This window comes from Stenella coeruleoalba, assembly GCF_951394435.1.
Source record: "Stenella coeruleoalba genome assembly, chromosome: 8".
Classification (NCBI taxonomy): Eukaryota; Metazoa; Chordata; class Mammalia; order Artiodactyla; family Delphinidae; genus Stenella; species Stenella coeruleoalba.
The window spans coordinates 88,270,993-88,287,883 of NC_137154.1; the positions used below are offsets into that span (position 1 = coordinate 88,270,993).

The 16,891-nt window shown below is 38.4% G+C and overlaps 2 protein-coding genes across 5 annotated transcripts; one reads left to right on the forward strand and one right to left on the reverse strand.

Moving 5' to 3' along the window:
• Window positions 1-659: 659 nt before the first annotated feature.
• Window positions 660-7,232, reverse strand: PIH1D2 (PIH1 domain containing 2). 2 transcript variants are annotated; one of them, XM_079929464.1, is made up of 6 exons: window positions 7,177-7,232; window positions 6,201-6,419; window positions 5,454-5,577; window positions 4,831-5,076; window positions 3,565-3,830; window positions 660-1,726 (listed from the first exon to the last, which is right to left on the reverse strand). In XM_079929464.1, the coding sequence occupies exons 2-6, from the start codon at window positions 6,375-6,377 to the stop codon at window positions 1,595-1,597; spliced, it is 945 nt and encodes a 314-aa protein (XP_079785590.1). In that variant the 5' UTR covers window positions 6,378-6,419; window positions 7,177-7,232; the 3' UTR covers window positions 660-1,594. The 2 variants fall into 2 exon arrangements, with proteins under 2 accessions (XP_079785590.1, XP_079785591.1); XM_079929465.1 differs by lacking the exon at window positions 7,177-7,232 and having other exon boundaries at window positions 6,201-6,557.
• A 356-nt stretch (window positions 7,233-7,588) lies between these two features.
• On the forward strand, window positions 7,589-16,735 carry NKAPD1 (NKAP domain containing 1). 3 transcript variants are annotated; one of them, XM_079930601.1, is made up of 6 exons: window positions 7,589-8,095; window positions 8,724-8,800; window positions 10,848-10,948; window positions 12,492-12,641; window positions 13,515-13,568; window positions 14,300-16,735. In XM_079930601.1, the coding sequence occupies exons 2-6, from the start codon at window positions 8,732-8,734 to the stop codon at window positions 14,805-14,807; spliced, it is 882 nt and encodes a 293-aa protein (XP_079786727.1). In that variant the 5' UTR covers window positions 7,589-8,095; window positions 8,724-8,731; the 3' UTR covers window positions 14,808-16,735. The 3 variants fall into 3 exon arrangements, with proteins under 3 accessions (XP_079786727.1, XP_079786729.1, XP_079786728.1); XM_079930603.1 differs by having other exon boundaries at window positions 14,303-16,735; XM_079930602.1 differs by lacking the exon at window positions 7,589-8,095 and having other exon boundaries at window positions 8,667-8,800.
• Window positions 16,736-16,891: the final 156 nt, after the last annotated feature.

Here is a 16,891-nt window from a genome sequence, read left to right on the forward strand (position 1 = left end):
CTGCTGATTACCTATCTCTAACACCAAGTTTACAGAAAAATCTGGTATCTAAATCAAGGCTAATTCATGTCCATCTCAAAGTTTTCAGTTTTGAAGAAGAAAAATCTTGGTAAGATTCCAATTTAAACTACTCCACAGTTCATCACTAGTTAATGCTCTTCCTGGACAAAGTTTTGCTTTTTGTAGGGAGGGTGAGGTGGAGATGTTAGAATATAAGTGAAAGTATTTTGGAAAATAACTAGGATGTAAATTTACCATTTTAACATTAAGCATGTTAGATCTTGTACTCATTTTATTAGTAAGTATCCAATTATATAGCTGCTGACATAAGTAACACCTAAGTGCGAGAGTGCAAGAGTAGAGTCAGCCAGTTCAATATAGTTAGGTATGGGAGTTTATAGGAAATAAGTTTCCACAGTGATTTTGTAGAAGCAAAGATAAGGTCAAAGCATTCCAGGTATTTTTGAGGGATAAGGAGAATATAATAGGTTTGTTAATTTTAGGACATCATATAGTTCTAGAAAACTTTCAGACAATAAATTATCCTATTGCTAGAAAAATTCAAGTCCAGGCCAGGTTTAAGAAAATTATATTTGTTTTTAATTGTCACATTTCAATTATTTCTATTACACATACATTAGTTTCTAAAGTTAAAAAGTTTTAAAGTTAATGAGAACTTTAAAGACCTTATGTTGAATTAGAAACTAATAATTACAAGGAAGTTGTTTTATATCTAGAAAAGACCAAGAGATGTTTAAAGTTTGATGTGAATGTTCCTTACTTAGGATATAAATTGGAAAGTTGATACTTTTGTATTGAACGAACTGACAGATGAATGGGAGTTTAAAAAGTACATCACTTCTGTATTTTAAAAATTATTTTCTTAGGAGAAAGGCACTGGTCCCAAAGTCAGCTCCTTTTTCTTAAATTAGAGTTGGATGTATTTTGTGTCTTATGTGTAATAACATCCAATTACTGTTACTGCATCGTTGTATCTAATCCACAGACAAGTCCATATCTGATATTAAAAGGTAGGTAGGCTTGGACTCCTGCCAGAGCTGTTTTACAGAAGTACAGAGGTTAATAGAAGCAAAGGTTTGCATACTATTACATTGGCCCTACATCTTTATTGCTGGAGGAAACTGTCACTGCTAAGGCACATCTTGGTAATAAAAAACTTCTTTCACAGTGTGGGATTTATTCCTGACGCAGAAATTTACTAGAGACAAAAATTTTTTTTTCAACTGGTAAAGCAAGAATTCTCACATATTATTGAATACTTGGAGACAAATAGACTTTTCCCAAATGATATTTAAGTTACTTAAGACCATTACAAATATCTTTGAAACAAGTATATCATGGCAGTACTGTTTTCAGTAGTTTCTGCTTGATGCTAAGTTTACTTGAGAAGGAGAAAGAATTAAAACAAAACAAAAAAAACGGCTGATGAGAAAATCTCATTCCATCAAAAGGAACTCTTAGAAAATGAAACTAGTGTTTAAGATAAACCTCTTCACCCATAATGAAAGCCCTCTAGTTCACATGACTTTATCACTGAAAACTCCAAAAACTCCAAATACACGATGCTCTTAACTTACACCAATGGCATTGTGACAATTAATGTAGCTTTCTCTTTGATAAATTTTGCTGTAGTCATTTCAGTATCCACAGATTCTGGAAGATTCAGATGTAATCTGTACTCAGAAACCTCGATCAATAAGTCATCCTAAGAATAATAAACCAAGAGAAAATTTTAAAGATGAAAATAGAAAAATATTTCCTGGTTAAAATTTGTGTTATTTGTTTATTGTTCCCAGTTATTCACTCCTTTCGCATAAGAAGAGGATCCCACTTAAAAGCAATAAAGTTGCTGTTGTAAATCCCTGAGATTTTGAGGTGGTTATTGCTGCTCCGTATATCAAAAGTTAACTGATACAGTACCAGAAGATGGGTGTTGCCATCCTAAATTATGTAGCATTGACTTTGGGGCTGACCAGCAAACAGCAAGGAAACTTATTGGAGACTGGAAAGATGGTGATCTATGTTTTATGGTGACAAAGCCCTTTTCACAATAATTTGGAAGACATAATGTACCCGGTTAATTTGTGGCTTTAGGTACAGAAGTGGGAAAATAGAATGTTATTTGCATGCATTGGTTCTATTGGCCACATTTAACAAGGTACTACAAAAAGATGAGCTTAGAAAAGAATTTCTCAGTTTGCAAGGGAAAATACAGAATTGAAAGGGAATATACAGAGCCCAGAAATTCTAAGACTTGAGGAATGAAAAATGGAACTAATTTTTATTTTCAACCAGTAAACAATAAAGTTGAGAAATTATTTCTTTATCAACAAAGGCTGATTAAAGCTGCCTAGAGGCAAATACTAAATCATAAGTCTTTATACCCTTTGCTAAAACCTCTAACTGGATTAAGATGGACCTCATTAAAGCCTTACATTTGGCCCAGATGACAGCAATTAAGTCAAAAGAGGCTATTGAAAAATGGACATGTCTAAAAAAGAATTGAGAGGTGTAGCACTGACTGGAATCAAAGAAAGAAAGTGCTACCAGTCTGGACTAAAACTAATTTAAAATAATCTTTTGACCCCAGCATTCCATGGGCAGCAAACAGGCTGAGTAAGCTGCTCAGCACCTAATGACAGCATATTCTTCAACGCTCTTTTCAGATGTGGCTAAGGTAGATTATGAAAAAGGAAAAACGTCCCAAAGAATGGAGCTGAAAGTCATGGAAAACAATGGAACTAGGAGGCTAGGTAATCAAGGAACCTTGTCAAGGGACCTAAGCAAGAACATCCTCTACCTCCAGGAAAGGGACCCTCGCAATATCTGCCTACCAGGATTTCAGAATTGCCGTGTATCAGCAACTACTGTGTGCCTCATATTTTTTCCAATTTCTGAATTGAGACTGTTAATTGTGGTAATCGTCTCCCCATTCCACATTGTATGGTGCATGGGGTTACGGGAATAGATAACTTGTCTTTGCAGTTTGTGCAAACTTTGTCTAACGCAGAATATGATGGCAAAATCCTGTACTTTGGCGCCTGATACTGGGATTGGATGTGTCGTTCTGGGGAAAGAAGCAAATATTTGTGACCAAGAGGGTGGACTGTGGTAGACTGTAGGATTGTTACTCTTCTTATATAAGGGGATTATATATCCTTGCCATGTAACTTCTAGTGACTACCTGTGAGAAGAATGTTCTTCCCAGCCCTGTTGATGTAGGACTTGGCCTTGTGACTTACTTTGATCAGTACAGTGTGAGTAAAAGTAATATAGTCCATATCTGAGAGGAAGTTTTAGGATCTATTGCATGGTTTGGCCATTTCTATTTTTCCCTCTTCCATGAGAATGACTTACCTAAATTAGGAATTGTTTCTTCACCTGTATCTTAAAATGTGCAACACTCATGAAGCAAAGCAGGCTGAGCTGACATGTAACCTGAGAAAATTATTGTAAGCCACTGAGATTATGGAGTTTGTTACTAAAGCATAATATAGTGAATATTGACTGATACAAATTTACAGTATTATCCATTCAACTTACCTCAGAAACACTAAGGTCACAGTGAGATACTGAATTAATACCAGGTAGTTCAACTTTTAATTCAATTTTCAGAGGTTTCTCATTCTGATCTGCCACAATTTTTAATTCATAGGCTGGTCTCTTCATCTCCACTTCAATCTCTGTACTAGAAATCTCTTCTATCAGACACCTTGTTTTACTTGAAACTTCGTCTTTTGGCAGTAAAAGTTGAGGAAACTGATCTGAATTGCTCACAGTACTGCTTCTTATCTGTTCAAGGGTTAGTTCTTTATGAAAAAAAAAAGAAGATGAAATCACAAAATCAATCAACAACATGAAGTACTATCAGGCGATGAGCTGTAGTAGATGTAGTGTTAGCCAAGATGGCAGATAAAGCTGCAGCTAAATCGGTTTGGGAAATCTTTAAAGACTTTTTTTTTTTTTTTTTTTTGGTGGTACGCAGGCCTCTCACTGTTGTGGCCTCTCCCATTGCGGAGCACAGGCTCCGGACGCGCAGGCTCAGCGGCCATGGCTCACAGGCCTAGCTGCTCCGCAGCATGTGGGATCTTCCCGGACCGGGGCACGAACCCATGTCCCCTGCATCAGCAGGCAGACTCTCAACCACTGCGCCACCAGGGAAGCCCTTAAAAGACTCTTAAACCAAAGAATCTGGTTTAAAAGTTTGCAGGATTTAAACATCTTTAAGGACATGCTAATTTTAAAAAAAATTTATTGAAGTATAGTTGATATACAATGTCGTGTTTCATTTCTGCTGTACAGCAGTGACTCAGTTGTACATATATATTATTTTCATATTCTTTTCCATTATGGTTTATTACAGGATATTGAATATAGTTCACTGTGCTATACAGTAGGACCTTGTTGTTTATCCATCCTATATATAATAGTTTTGCATCTGCTAATCCCAAACTCCCAATCTAGCTCTCCCTGTCCCCCCTCCCCCTTGGCAACCACAGGTCTGTTCTTTATATCTATGAGTCTGTTTTTGTTTCGTAGATAAGTTCATTTGTGTTATATTTTAGATTACATATATAAGTGATATCATATGGTATTTGTCTTTCTCCTTCTGACTGACTTCGCCTTGTATGATAATCTCTAGGTCCATCCATGTTAGGACATGTTAATATTTCTAATATCTAACATTTATATTTTTCTATCTTAAATTTCTCATCTTTTGCAATTGAGACTTCTAATCTGCAAAATGTACACCAGAGGCAAGAAAACATTTTAAATCAGTTTAATTTTCCATTACATTCATTAACTTACCCTTTCTCATTTTCTCTCTTAAATCTGTGGAATCAGTTTGGATTCCCATCAGATTTTGTTTCATTCTGTGAACACTTCCTTTTATTCTAAATTTGGTAACATGGTAAGAGTTTGAGAGAGTGAATTGGAGTTTTTCCTCAATGCATTTCATGGCCATCTGTATTAGTTGATCTTTTTTCACTTGGTCTTTTTCTGCTGCCTGGAGAACATCAGGATGGTAGGCAACATCAATGACTGTGTAAACATCTGTGTGTGTAATTCAGAGGGTGTGAAATGAAAACAATTTGTTTCACTAATGATATCATCAGGTAATATATTAAGCCATATCCTGATAAAGCTGGAAAAGTATAAATTCTATTTCTGTATTTTCAGAGATAATCACAATGGTGCTATATACATAAAATTCCAATTAGAGCATTTCTTGATATTTTATATGGGTTAAAAATAGCTCATATTATTAGAAAAGTAAACAGTATTCAATTTTCAAAAAGGTATACTTATTAGTCATTAAGTATATTATGACCAAATAAAATATGTAATGCCTTTTACCAAGGAAAATCTGGTTCTTGCTTATTTCCCCCCAAATTTTTAAAATGTGCTTTCTCTCCCATAATTCTAGGTACCTGATGTCTCAGACATATCTTCTGGTCTGCCAACACGTAGAGGTACTGGATGAGTGGCTGACTGGGGAGCTGGGATCCTTTTCCACTGACATAGGTTGATAAAAAGTATTTTTTCTTTCGGTTTCTAGAAAGCAAATAATTTTGCATATCTCAAAACCTAGTTTTTAAATTTTAAAATAATATCCTAAAGGTAACTCATCACAGAATTTGAAGAGTGAGAACTTTAGGCTCCAAATAAGTCATTCCATGGATTTAAACTGCATTTGAAAAACTGTAAGAAATTACTGTTACCTGATTTCCCTAAAGCTGCTGGCTTTTCATTAAGCATCCAGTTGCTGCTCCCACAGGAAGTGGGAGGAGGGTGGGGGAATTGATCTAAGCTGTTCCAGATGAATTTGAATTTGACCCTATTTCACCACTTCCTTACCTCCTCAATCAAATCAGTTTTCTTTGTTTGGAAAATCTCCAACTCTATTATTCTCCTTTACATAATTACGTGACTTTTAATTTTCATCCTAGCAGAAAAATGGCTCATTTCGAGATCTCCAAAATGTATAAATATGAAATTCCCATTCTTACTCCTTCAACACAATCTTCCACACTATGTTTAATTTTCCATTCAGAGTGGCAGTTTCCCTCAAGTGTTCTTGTGTTAAGGTAGTAATAGCTAAGGGTAAGCCATTCTCTCATTATTCCAGGACCATTTCATTCAGGACTTCCCTTTCCCTGGGCACCAACTCTACATACCAGGATCCTGGTTTGTAGACAGAGCTGTGGTTCTGGGGCAGCACAGAGCTGTTTCCCCTCTTTCATCTGCTGTTGAATGAACTTCTCATAGCTCTCAGGGTTACTTTCAGCCAGATCATCTAGGAGGTTCCAGAATTGAGTAACTTGGGTGAGCAGACCCTTTGAGGATGACTCCATGATTGAGATGAATAGGCCTCTTAAGTCTGTGGAAAGACATGACTTAAGGAAGAAAAAAGTCTATTGATTCATTTCTTCTTTTGGGGGAGGAGGAACAGTTCAGGAACTGTTTTGTTGGAGTTAGCAGCTATCCTTAACCCCTGTGTGTAAAAGATTGTGGACCAGCACCACTTTATCTTTTCCTTATTCTCTAATTATCTAATACCTTTCCCTACATTCTCAAGATGTTCTCTCAGATAATAAGGCCTTACCTCTGCCTAGACCCTCACAAGCCCTGAGAGGACAGAACAGTCATTTAAAGTCTGTATTTCCTGGAATTTTCTTGTTCCAACACCTGGGTATTGGCTGACTGGGGCCTATCCAGTTCCTGATCTTGTGTGGGTCGAGGGCCACATGAGACTTCCTCAATCCTCAGCATAGTTTAGGAGTTAAAAGCATGGACTCTGCAGCCAGAATGCCTAGATTCCAGTCTTAGCTCTATCACTTACTAGCTGTGTGATCTTGAGAAATTAATTTACATATGTGCCCCAGTTTATTCTCCTCGAAATGAAGACGATAATACCTATCTCATAGGGTTATCGCGAGGATTAAGTAAGGTAATACAGAGAGGCTGGAACACTTGGTAAGCATTATATGAGAATAATAATATTCTACCACTTGAATAACCTCCCTCCCTCAATGAAGAAGTGTCCCACAGCATCCACAAAGTGAGGAAAAGAGGTTTGGGTTCTCCAAATACTACATTAGGGTTAGACTAAACGGGAAATTTAATCATCTTTCCAGAGGCCGACGAACCCACCTCTTCTCTCGGTTTCTTGACAAACGGCGACGCCTGTTACCAGGGTAACCAGACTGGTACAACATCTAATTGAGTCCGGAAAGCTCCAGGAAGAAAGGTCTTTTTACATCCAGTTCCGGAAGCTTCTGCTGGTGCTGGGCTTGCTTTTCGGCTGAGCCCGACCCACTTCTTTTCCAGGAAGGCGCCCGCCTCCCTTTCTATACCTGTCGACTTCTAGAGTGTCCTGGAAACCCTCCTGTGGGAGTCTCTGGGACTCCTGTTGGTGGGAAGAATTTCTCAAGAGCACGACTTCCGGCCTGGAAGGGAAGTCGGCACCCTCTTCTCTCAGACCGCTTCCTCCCCCACCCCCGCCACGCGAGGCTGCGGCGCACGGTATGGGTGTGTTTGTGTGTGTTTGTGTGGGGAGGGCGTTTGGAGGGAAGGTTACCGGGAGCTCCGTGGCCGCTGGGGGGCAGGGGTCCCGGTGACGAAGATGGGGGTATTTTCTCTGTCTTCCACTTGGAAGCCCCAACCCCCCCGTCAGCCACTCTAGATACAAATTGGGGCCCAGTCGAGGGTCGTACCCGTCCAAAGTGCCCCCATCCTTTTTGGGGAGCGAAACCCAACCCCCGGGTCCATCCCAGAGGAGCGTGAGCGGGGAATGCCCCAGCCAACCAGGCCGTCCGGATTCCGCGCCGGAGCAGCCTCCGGCCTCAGTCCGGAGAGATATTTGCCTGTCGGCCTGGGCTGAGGGAAAGGCGGCCGTGGCCTGGGCCACGGGTGAGGGCGGAATAACCGGTGGGAAGGCTGCGTTTTCACGAAGGACTCGGGTGAAGCTGCAGAGCTGCCTTTGCTTGGCTTCTGGGTCGGAGGAGATCTTGTAATGGAGTGGTTCTTCGTCTCACACTAGCAAGATGCCTGATTTCCCCAGGATCGAGGGGTGAGTGAGCGTTGGAGTGGTGCACAAAGCCCCTGCTGGCTACACACGTGAATATCCCTGTCATCTATTTTTTTTGGAGGCTTCTGTACAAAATAGAACATAAAATTCTCTTGAATGAAGAAATTTAGGGCATCTCTGCATTTAATGTTTTTAGGCGTCAGTTTTTTTTACTGTTGACATTTGTGGTCCTGACACTCTCAAATCTAGGTGTTTAATTGCAAACTAATTTTGGGATTCGGGAGTTGATTTCTAGTCTGAACCATGTTTGCCTTGGACTATGTGGCCTGGGCAAGTTATGGCTTTAATGGAATTTCATCTACAAAATAGGAATGAAGACACTTGCCTCATAAAACATAGTTATTTTGAGGATTAAATAAAATGGGTCTCTTGAAAGCACTTAATTTGGTGCAGTTTCAAAGAACTCTCATGAACATTATCTCCTTTTATCCTCACAGTAGTGTGGTCAGGTGTTTTCCCCTTTTAATGGTGAAGGAAAAACTATTCCTCAGGACCTCTGACTTCTGGTTCAGTGATCTTTCCTTTATCTCATGCTTCATTATAACATAGTAATAAAAGATAAGGTAATAAAATGAATTATTATTAAATGTTACTTATTGATTCATTTCAGATTGAAGAATGTCCCGAGTTCCCTTGGGGAAAGTCCTCCTGAGGAACGTCATCCGGCACACAGATGCTCACAATAAGGTGAGAGGTACAACTTAGTTATTCCACATGCTTAATGAGGGCATACAGTGTGCTAGGAATTATTTTGATACAGTTAGAAGAGACAAAGATCAATAAAATAATTAGAATATAGTTTGATAAGTATTGTAATGCAGACATACACAAAGTCCTTTTATGCACTGAGGAAGGAATAATGAAATCTGCCTTGGGGAATTAGGAAAGGCTTCACACAATGGGTGTTATTTGAACTAGTTCTTGATGAACAGGATCAAGTTTACCAGGTGTAAAAGATCATTCAGGACAGAGGGAACATTATGTACTAGTGTATGGCAAGGAACATGAAGCATTTGGGGCAAGAAATTGTATGCATCCAGAAAGTAGAGAATGTGGGAGGTAGTGGCAGAGGATGAGGCCCAAATGGTAAATTGAGTTGGATTGTGATGCTTGGAGATTAGACTTTTTCCTGTAGGCAATAAAGAAACCATCAAATTTTTTTTTTTTTTTTGGTGGTATGCGGACCTCTCACTGTTGTGGCCTCTCCCGTTGCGGAGCACAGGCTCCGGATGCGAAGGCTTAGTGGCCATGGCTTACGGGCCTAGCCGCTCCGCAGCATGTGGGATCTTCCCGGACCAGGGCACAAATCTGTGTCCCCTGCAACGGCAGGCGGACTCCCAACCACTGTGCCACCAGGGAAGCCCGCCATCAGATATTTTTAAGCAGGGTTTGACATGATTGTATTTGTATTTTAGAAAGATGACTTGTTAGCTGGGTAGGGGATAGATCAGATGGGTTGAAACAGCAGAGGGACCAGTTAGGAGGCAATTGCAATGTTCCAGGTGAGAGATGATGAGTGGTTCACTTGAAAACAGTGACAGGGATGAAGATGAGGAATTTAGGCAATGAAGTTCAAAGAACTTGATGATTGATTGGATAATAGTGATAATTACGGAATCAAATATAACCACCTTGTGTGACTGGGTGAATGATGATGGTGCCATTAATTGAGTTAGGGAACTAAAGAAAAGAGACAAGTGTGATGGGAAAGGTAATTAGTTTGGTTTTGAACATCTTGATGGTGAAATGCTTATAGGATGTCCAAATAGTTCGCAATTCAGTCTTAGAGAAGAGTTGAGGCTGGATATAAAGATTTGGGGATTACTGATATAGGAAATGATAGAGGTCATGAGTGTAGGTGAGGTCACCTACGAGAGCACATATAATGAAACAAGGGTCAAGCACCCTTGTTTGGTTTTCTTTGGTGAACCGTACAACTAGTTTGACCACAAATGTTATTATTGTCATATCACCTGATATTCTCATTGTGAGTGAGGGTATAACTGTTACCTAAGCAGCCTCTGCAATTGCATAAACCACCCCAGTTGGATGGTGAGCTTAGATTTGAAAGCAGTGGCTAAAAAAGATAAATCTAGGACAGATTTAACAAAATATTACAGGAGGACTTAGAAAAAAATTTATTATTGTTCTTTGTGCAGCTATACTCTGCCTTTCAGGAAATTCTCTAACAGTTCCCATGCTGTTTGTTTTGTTTTGCTTTGTTTTTAACAAAAATTATTATGTTGTGAAAAGAGACTTAGCCTAGAAAGTTTCAAGACCCGTCCTTACTAGCTTTTTGACTTCGGTAAAAATCTCTGAGCTTTTGTTTCTTCTCAGTAAAATATAATAATGGTACCTGCTTTGCTTTCCTCATAAGATTGCTTAAAGTTCAATAGAGAGATGATATAGTTAAAATCATAAAGCATTTTAGAAACATAAGGGATTATCATTTGCTAATTGCAGCATAATTGCTTAGTTAATAAGGTGATAAGTGTGTCTATGCAGGGGTGAAAAAGCTCTTTTGTTGCTGCAGAATTCTACATATTTGAGATTTACTAGATTGGATTGTTTAATCACTCTAGAGAAACCAGAATTTGTTTCCCAGGTTCCTGATCAAAACTCAGTTTGTAATCCAGTAATTAGTGCAGACCGTATTTTCAGTTACTTTTTGGTGATATAATGTGTTATTTTTAGTAACTTATTTTTATTTCTTTCCTTTAAAAAAAAAATCCAGATTCAGGAGGAATCAGATATGTGGAAAATAAGAGAACTGGAGAAACAGATGGAAGATGCGTACCGGGGGGCGAAAAGGAAAATGTTACCCAGCAGTTCAAGGTGAAGTTGCGACTCTGAGAACCAAAATAATTCTCATCTCATTCAGAATCATCAACTTTTGTTTAAAAACATTATGGTATGCTAAAGATAGATGAATTCAGTTCTGTGAGTCCTTAAGCCTTTCCTCTTCAATAAATCTAGACCCAATCATAAAGGTAATGGCTATGATGCATGTGGCCCCACTTTTTGCACTTATTTGCAATGGAGAACTTAAAAATTCTGCCTTGAACAATTGTAAACGTTAAGGATTCTGTGGATTCTGACCTTATCTGATGGCTTTTAAATTAAGATTTTCTATAGGTATCTTATGGTCACTTAGCTGATCATTCACACCTTTCCCCTATTAGTCTTTCATTCTCTCTCAGCCTTTTCTTTGCCCCATCTTCTTACTATCTTAGTCACACAACCTTTCACATTACCTTCTTAATAATTTGAGTGTGGATATGAAGGATCATGCAGGCTTAGTTGTCTTACCTGTGGAGGTGTAGGAATATCTGAGTATTGGGAACATCTCCTGCGTCTTATATGCCTGTTAGTATAGATCTGTGTGTATGAAAAATGATTATAAAGTAATAATGCTGATTTCTAAAACCACACAGGGAAATAGTTAATAGTGAGATATTTAAGTAGAGTGTGCCTGTGCAGTGTGTGGACTTTGGAGTGTGATTGGCTGTGTGTAATGGCTTTTGACAAGAAAGTATTCAGGGTATCCATGGTAAAGAAGGCAGAGTCTCAACATAAAAATAAATACCTTGTCAGTCTGTTTTCTCTCTGAAGATGGTTCTTTGAGAATTTGGAAGTACTTAGTGCAGATGATGATTTGTTTTGTATTGGTTATTCAGTTACAAGCAGCATTTCCAGGAACAAAATATTGTTCTTTTGGAGTGGACTATTAATGCCTGTCATAATGAATAAGTCTTTAAAACATAATCTCTTTAGGGGCAGGTTTCTGATTGTCTCACTTGCCATTATAGTCCCAGCAGCTAGAACAGTGCCTGGCAGGCACATAGGAGGTCCTCAAATATTTTGGATAACCAATTAACTGGCTTAGTGACTGGTTAGTGGATATTGTAAGTACAGGCTAAGTCAGTGGTTCTCAACTGTTTATCCACCCCAACTTACTCATGGGTTACACCTTGCTCCCACTGTTACTCTGACTTACCTACAGCAGGTTGCTGATGTTCAGGGAAGGGAGTGTATTTCAGAATCTCTAGGGCAGTTTGAAATGTCCCCAGCTGTGATTATGCTCTGCTTCCTTCTTTGAGGATCAGTGAGTGAGGTACAGCATGCCACAGTCGAAAAGTCATTTCGTCTATACTCTGCAATAGGACGGGTAGTGATGATCATATTTTCATTGAACACCTAACTGTACAAATTAATAGAGAGGAACAGATCATGTTAAAAAAAAGTATTTTTTTAACATTAAGTATCAGGTTGTTTTTGTCTCCCCTTAGCCTGTTCAGTGAGTTTTGTTCATGATATTCCATAAAATAACCTCACAGATTGCTTTTCTATCTAAAAGTTCTTCTGTTTTCTCTTACAGCCGGATGCGTAGTGATGGTTTTGATGAAGAAAGTCAAAGAGACTATTGGAGGCCAAAGAATGAAATTTCTGGGGCACTGGATGATGATTTTCTTAAGGCTAAATCCTGGAACAAGAAGTTACATGATTATGAAGCTAACATGCCAGACAGGTTTGTGACTAAATTCCTGTGACCATTAATGGTATTTGGCCTGAGAATGTGTACTTTTAAAAATTAATTATCTCTGCAAAAGCTTATACAGAAATGTTCATAGCATATTTATTCATAATGGCCAGAAAAGTGGAAACCCAAATGTCTATCAACTGATAAATGGATAAAAAATGTGGTATATGGGATGGTAATAGAATGTTATTTGGCAGTATAAATAAAGTACTGATACATGCTACAACATGTATGAACCTTGAAAACATTATGCTCGGTGAGAAAAGCAGACACAAAAGGCCACTCCTGATGATTCTATAGAGATAGAAAGTAGATTAGTGATTGCCGTGGGCTACGGGAGATGGAGGAATGGAGTGACTGCTAATGGATTGTTTCTTTTGGGGGTGATGAAAATGTTCTGAAATTAGTGGTGATGGTAGCACAACTCTGAAAATACTAAAAGCCACTGAAATGTACACTTTAAAAGGGTGAATTTTATGGTATATGAATTATATCTCAATAAAGTTGTTACTTAAAAAAAGTTGTCCTAAGGTAGACAGCATTATGTTATGAAGTGTTTTTGGAGAAGTACTTCACAGCTGAAGAGTAGAATATAAAAGCCCCTTAGTGTTTCTTAAGTAAGAAAATGTCAAGTTTTCTTACCAATGGACAAAGGAATCCTTTGTGTCTGAAATGAGCGTTCAGTACAGAAAATGTAACCAAGTTACCGAGCTATAAATGTGGTGTTGGCTCTACCATATCTCTTTTTTCTTGGTTCTGTGTGTCTCTGTAAATGTACACTCCTAAGTCTAATTTGTCTTTAATTTTTAAGAAATGTATGCATTGCTTTAACAATACATGTACTAAAATGTTATTTTACAGATGGGGTCACAGTGGATATAAAGAGTTATACCCTGAAGAATTCGAAACAGACAGGTAAGGCAAGTACACTTACTGAAAAAAAGTTAGAAAGTAAGATTAGTACACAGTCTGAATTATAAATTAAGTTCTTAATTTTTTTTCTGAAAGAGTGGATATATGTATATGTATAAATGATTTACAGACTTACTTTAGTATTTATTTATTTATTTATTTTGGCTGCACTGGGTCTTAGTTGAGGCAGGTGGGATCTTCGTTGCGGCATGTTTAGTTGCAGCAAGCTTGCAGACTTCTTAGTTGCGGCATGCGAACTTCTTAGTTGCAGCATGCACGTGGGATCCAGTTCCCCGACCAGGGATTAAACCCGGTCCCCCTGCATTGGGAGCTCAGAGTCTTACCCACTGGACCACCAGGGAAGTCCTGAGTTAGTAATTTTTATAAAGTATACAACATTTGCCATAAAAAATGTAACCAGAGAAATAATAGGAGATTTAGTTGGGAGATGACTGGTATTTTGCCTTTCCCTGATATTTGGCATTATCTACAGCATGTAGGTTTTTTTTATATATAGTGTTCCATACAGTAACTCAGTATGGCAGATTAGAATTTTTGTCTTCATTTTAAAGATGAGGAAACAAAAACTCAGTGATAAAGTCTCATAGTAACACTATATCAGTTTTGATTTAAAATTCAGATGTTAACCCCAACTTCCCATCTAGAAAGCAGAATATAAAAATTATATAAATACACTTATTTTCTATAGTAAAGCAATTTTTCTTTTTTATTAGTAGTGATCAGCAGGATATTACCAATGGGAAGAAAACATCTCCCCAGGTAAAATCATCTACCCATGAATCTCACAAACACAAGAAGTCAAAGAAATCCCACAAAAAAAAGCAGAAAAAAAAGTCACACAAAAAACAGAAGAAAAGCAAAAAGGAAGCCACAGATATAACAGCAGATTCCTCAAGTGAGTTCTCAGAAGAAACTGGGGCTTCTAGTACCAGGAAAAGAAAACAACCACATAAGCGCAAGAAAAAATCCAGGAAAAAATCTCTCAAGAAATCTGCTTTATTCTTAGAGGCAGAGTGTAACACTTCCCAGTCAGATGATTCTGCATCCAGCAGTTCTGAGGAAAGTGAGGAAAGAGACACTAAGAAAACCAAAAGGAAAAAGAGAGATAAAAAAGCCCACATCCCTGTAGTTAACAGTGAAATACAGGAGAGGACAAACAAACGCACAAATTGGAAAGTGGCTACAGATGAAAGGTCTGCTGAGAGTTCAGAGGATGACTAAATGAGAAAGAAACATGTTTCCTGCATGACTCTGGATATTTACAGCTCTTACACCTTGGGGATTTGCCAGTGACTCTATTGCTCAGCACAGGGGGCCTGAGGTCAGAGCTGTCCTGTGCCATCTATATACATTCTGACAGACTTCTTGTCTTCTATTTTGGCCTGTTAAACTTGATCCTCTTATTGTTAATAGGGAGTTGGTTATTTTGTTATGAAGGTTTCTTGAAGAGATTATTTTTTGTGATTAATCACATTTAGCGTAGAGTGCATATGCAGCAAATTAAAGGACCCGGAAAGCTGAATCCAGTAATGACCTGGGTATACCAATTGGAATGTTGAATTTGGGGAAAGCAAGGGCTGGGGGTCAAGAGATGGATTGGAACTAGTGCTGTATACAATGGTATGATAAGGGAACATCATGTTGCTCTTGTCTGTTTACATAGTAGGTGCCACAACTTGACTTTGTCTTTAGCCTTGGTGCTTTTGATCTTTCTGTATTTTGACCCCACAGGTGTGGTCCAGTTTACTTGATGAGGAAATGAACATAAGAACAAACATTTTCCATTCATGATAACATCCATAGACAGCTGTTATTGGGAGACTAGGAGTTTTTGACAAATTTCCCTGTTGGACAGGGTCTGTGGCTACACTCAGTATACCCCTAAACATGGTAATTGGATAGTAAAAGGTTTTCTAGTTCCATTGTTTATTGCTTAAATGCACTTGTGTTCAGAATTATTTCTTCAGTTCTCTTAGGTAAGTCCTCAACCAAATGAGGAAGAATTAGGCATTAGTTGTGCTAATGGTGCTCTGAACAGGATTCAGGGCAGCAACAGCTATTTAAGTGTTGTCTTCCTTGTTCATTTCTTAATCTGTTAATGAACTTTAGATTTTTCCTGAAACTAGATTGAATCAGTTCCAAAATGAAATAGGCTTCTCAGGGACATATCCGTTTCTTCCTAGTCTGCCTTTGGATTAAAGCACCAAGCAGAGACCTTGTTATTTCCCTTTGCTATATACTGTGATCCCTACTATGTTAATTCTTAAGAAACCAAAATATCACTGGAAGAAGGCTGGCAGAACACATGAATTATTTTCATTACGGCAGATCAAGTGACATTGTTTTTTCTTGGTCGTCACTTCATGGGTGAAGTAAAGCTTGAAGGCGCAGACTTTTGGTCTTGGTCTGCCATTCATTGGTTATGAGGTCCGGAGCAGGTAAGTCAACCTCCCTGGCCTTACTTTCCCTATGTGTAATACAGAAATACTTCATGGTAGCATGACTGTACGACACCAGCAATAGACTATGACAACATTCCATGAGGTGGTAATATTTTGTAGTTCTTAACTATTAAATTTGTTCTCTTTACAGAACAGATTTCTAATAAAATGCTTAGTCATAAAATACATGGTTGGCCAGAGGTTCCCTATCCCTTGATTATAAGCAGGTGCTACTTTTTGGGATATTTATTTGAAATATTAATACTTTGGTACTTAATTGTTGATGTCCCATGGTGCATATTTTTACCTTTGGGATTATTAGTGGCCCAAGCAGGGATGAATAGTCTATATAATTACTACCTCTTAACCTAATGCAATTGTTTTGTTCTTGGAGCAAGTGAAATCTTCGTGGGAAGGAGTTTTCTACATGGATTTTTTTTTTTTTTTTTTTTTAGCATAGTTTCTGTGCTATTAAAGTACTGATTCTAAGCACAGACTCAGGAAGATGGGCCATTGGAACAAGGCTTCTCCAGGAAGTTGGTTCTGTTTGGGTCTTGACCTTCCCTTCCTCTCATACTAGCAGGCCTCTTCCCAGTGAATACACATTTTGCCTGTTCTGTTTTTTGCCATGTTTACCTTTTCTTGGTCCTGTATAAGCAATAAAGCTGTTTTCTGTTCTTCACCTTTCTCAACCCCAAATTCTCTTCTATGCCTTAGGGTAAGGCTTTGATGGTTCTTCCAGCCCCCTTAAATATGGCTTAGGGTGGCTCTTCAAAACCTAAGATCTCTCATTTGCACTATTGGCCTTGGAACATAGTTGTTTCTAATGTTCCTGCCAATCAGAGATCTATATATTAAACCCTA

Excerpts from the sequence above, each read along its gene's own strand:
- NKAPD1 (XM_079930601.1), top strand. The coding sequence starts at position 8,732 with ATGTCCCGAGTTCCCTTGGGGAAAGTCCTCCTGAGGAACGTCATCCGG. Across the intron at positions 12,642-13,514 it reads GAAGCTAACATGCCAGACAG|ATGGGGTCACAGTGGATATA; the intron begins GTTTGTGACTAA and ends GTTATTTTACAG. Across the intron at positions 13,569-14,299 it reads GAAGAATTCGAAACAGACAG|TAGTGATCAGCAGGATATTA; the intron begins GTAAGGCAAGTA and ends CTTTTTTATTAG.
- PIH1D2 (XM_079929464.1), bottom strand. The coding sequence starts at position 6,377 with ATGGAGTCATCCTCAAAGGGTCTGCTCACCCAAGTTACTCAATTCTGG. Across the intron at positions 5,578-6,200 it reads GTCTACAAACCAGGATCCTG|AAACCGAAAGAAAAAATACT; the intron begins GTATGTAGAGTT and ends TTTGCTTTCTAG. Across the intron at positions 1,727-3,564 it reads GTGACCTTAGTGTTTCTGAG|GATGACTTATTGATCGAGGT; the intron begins GTAAGTTGAATG and ends TATTATTCTTAG.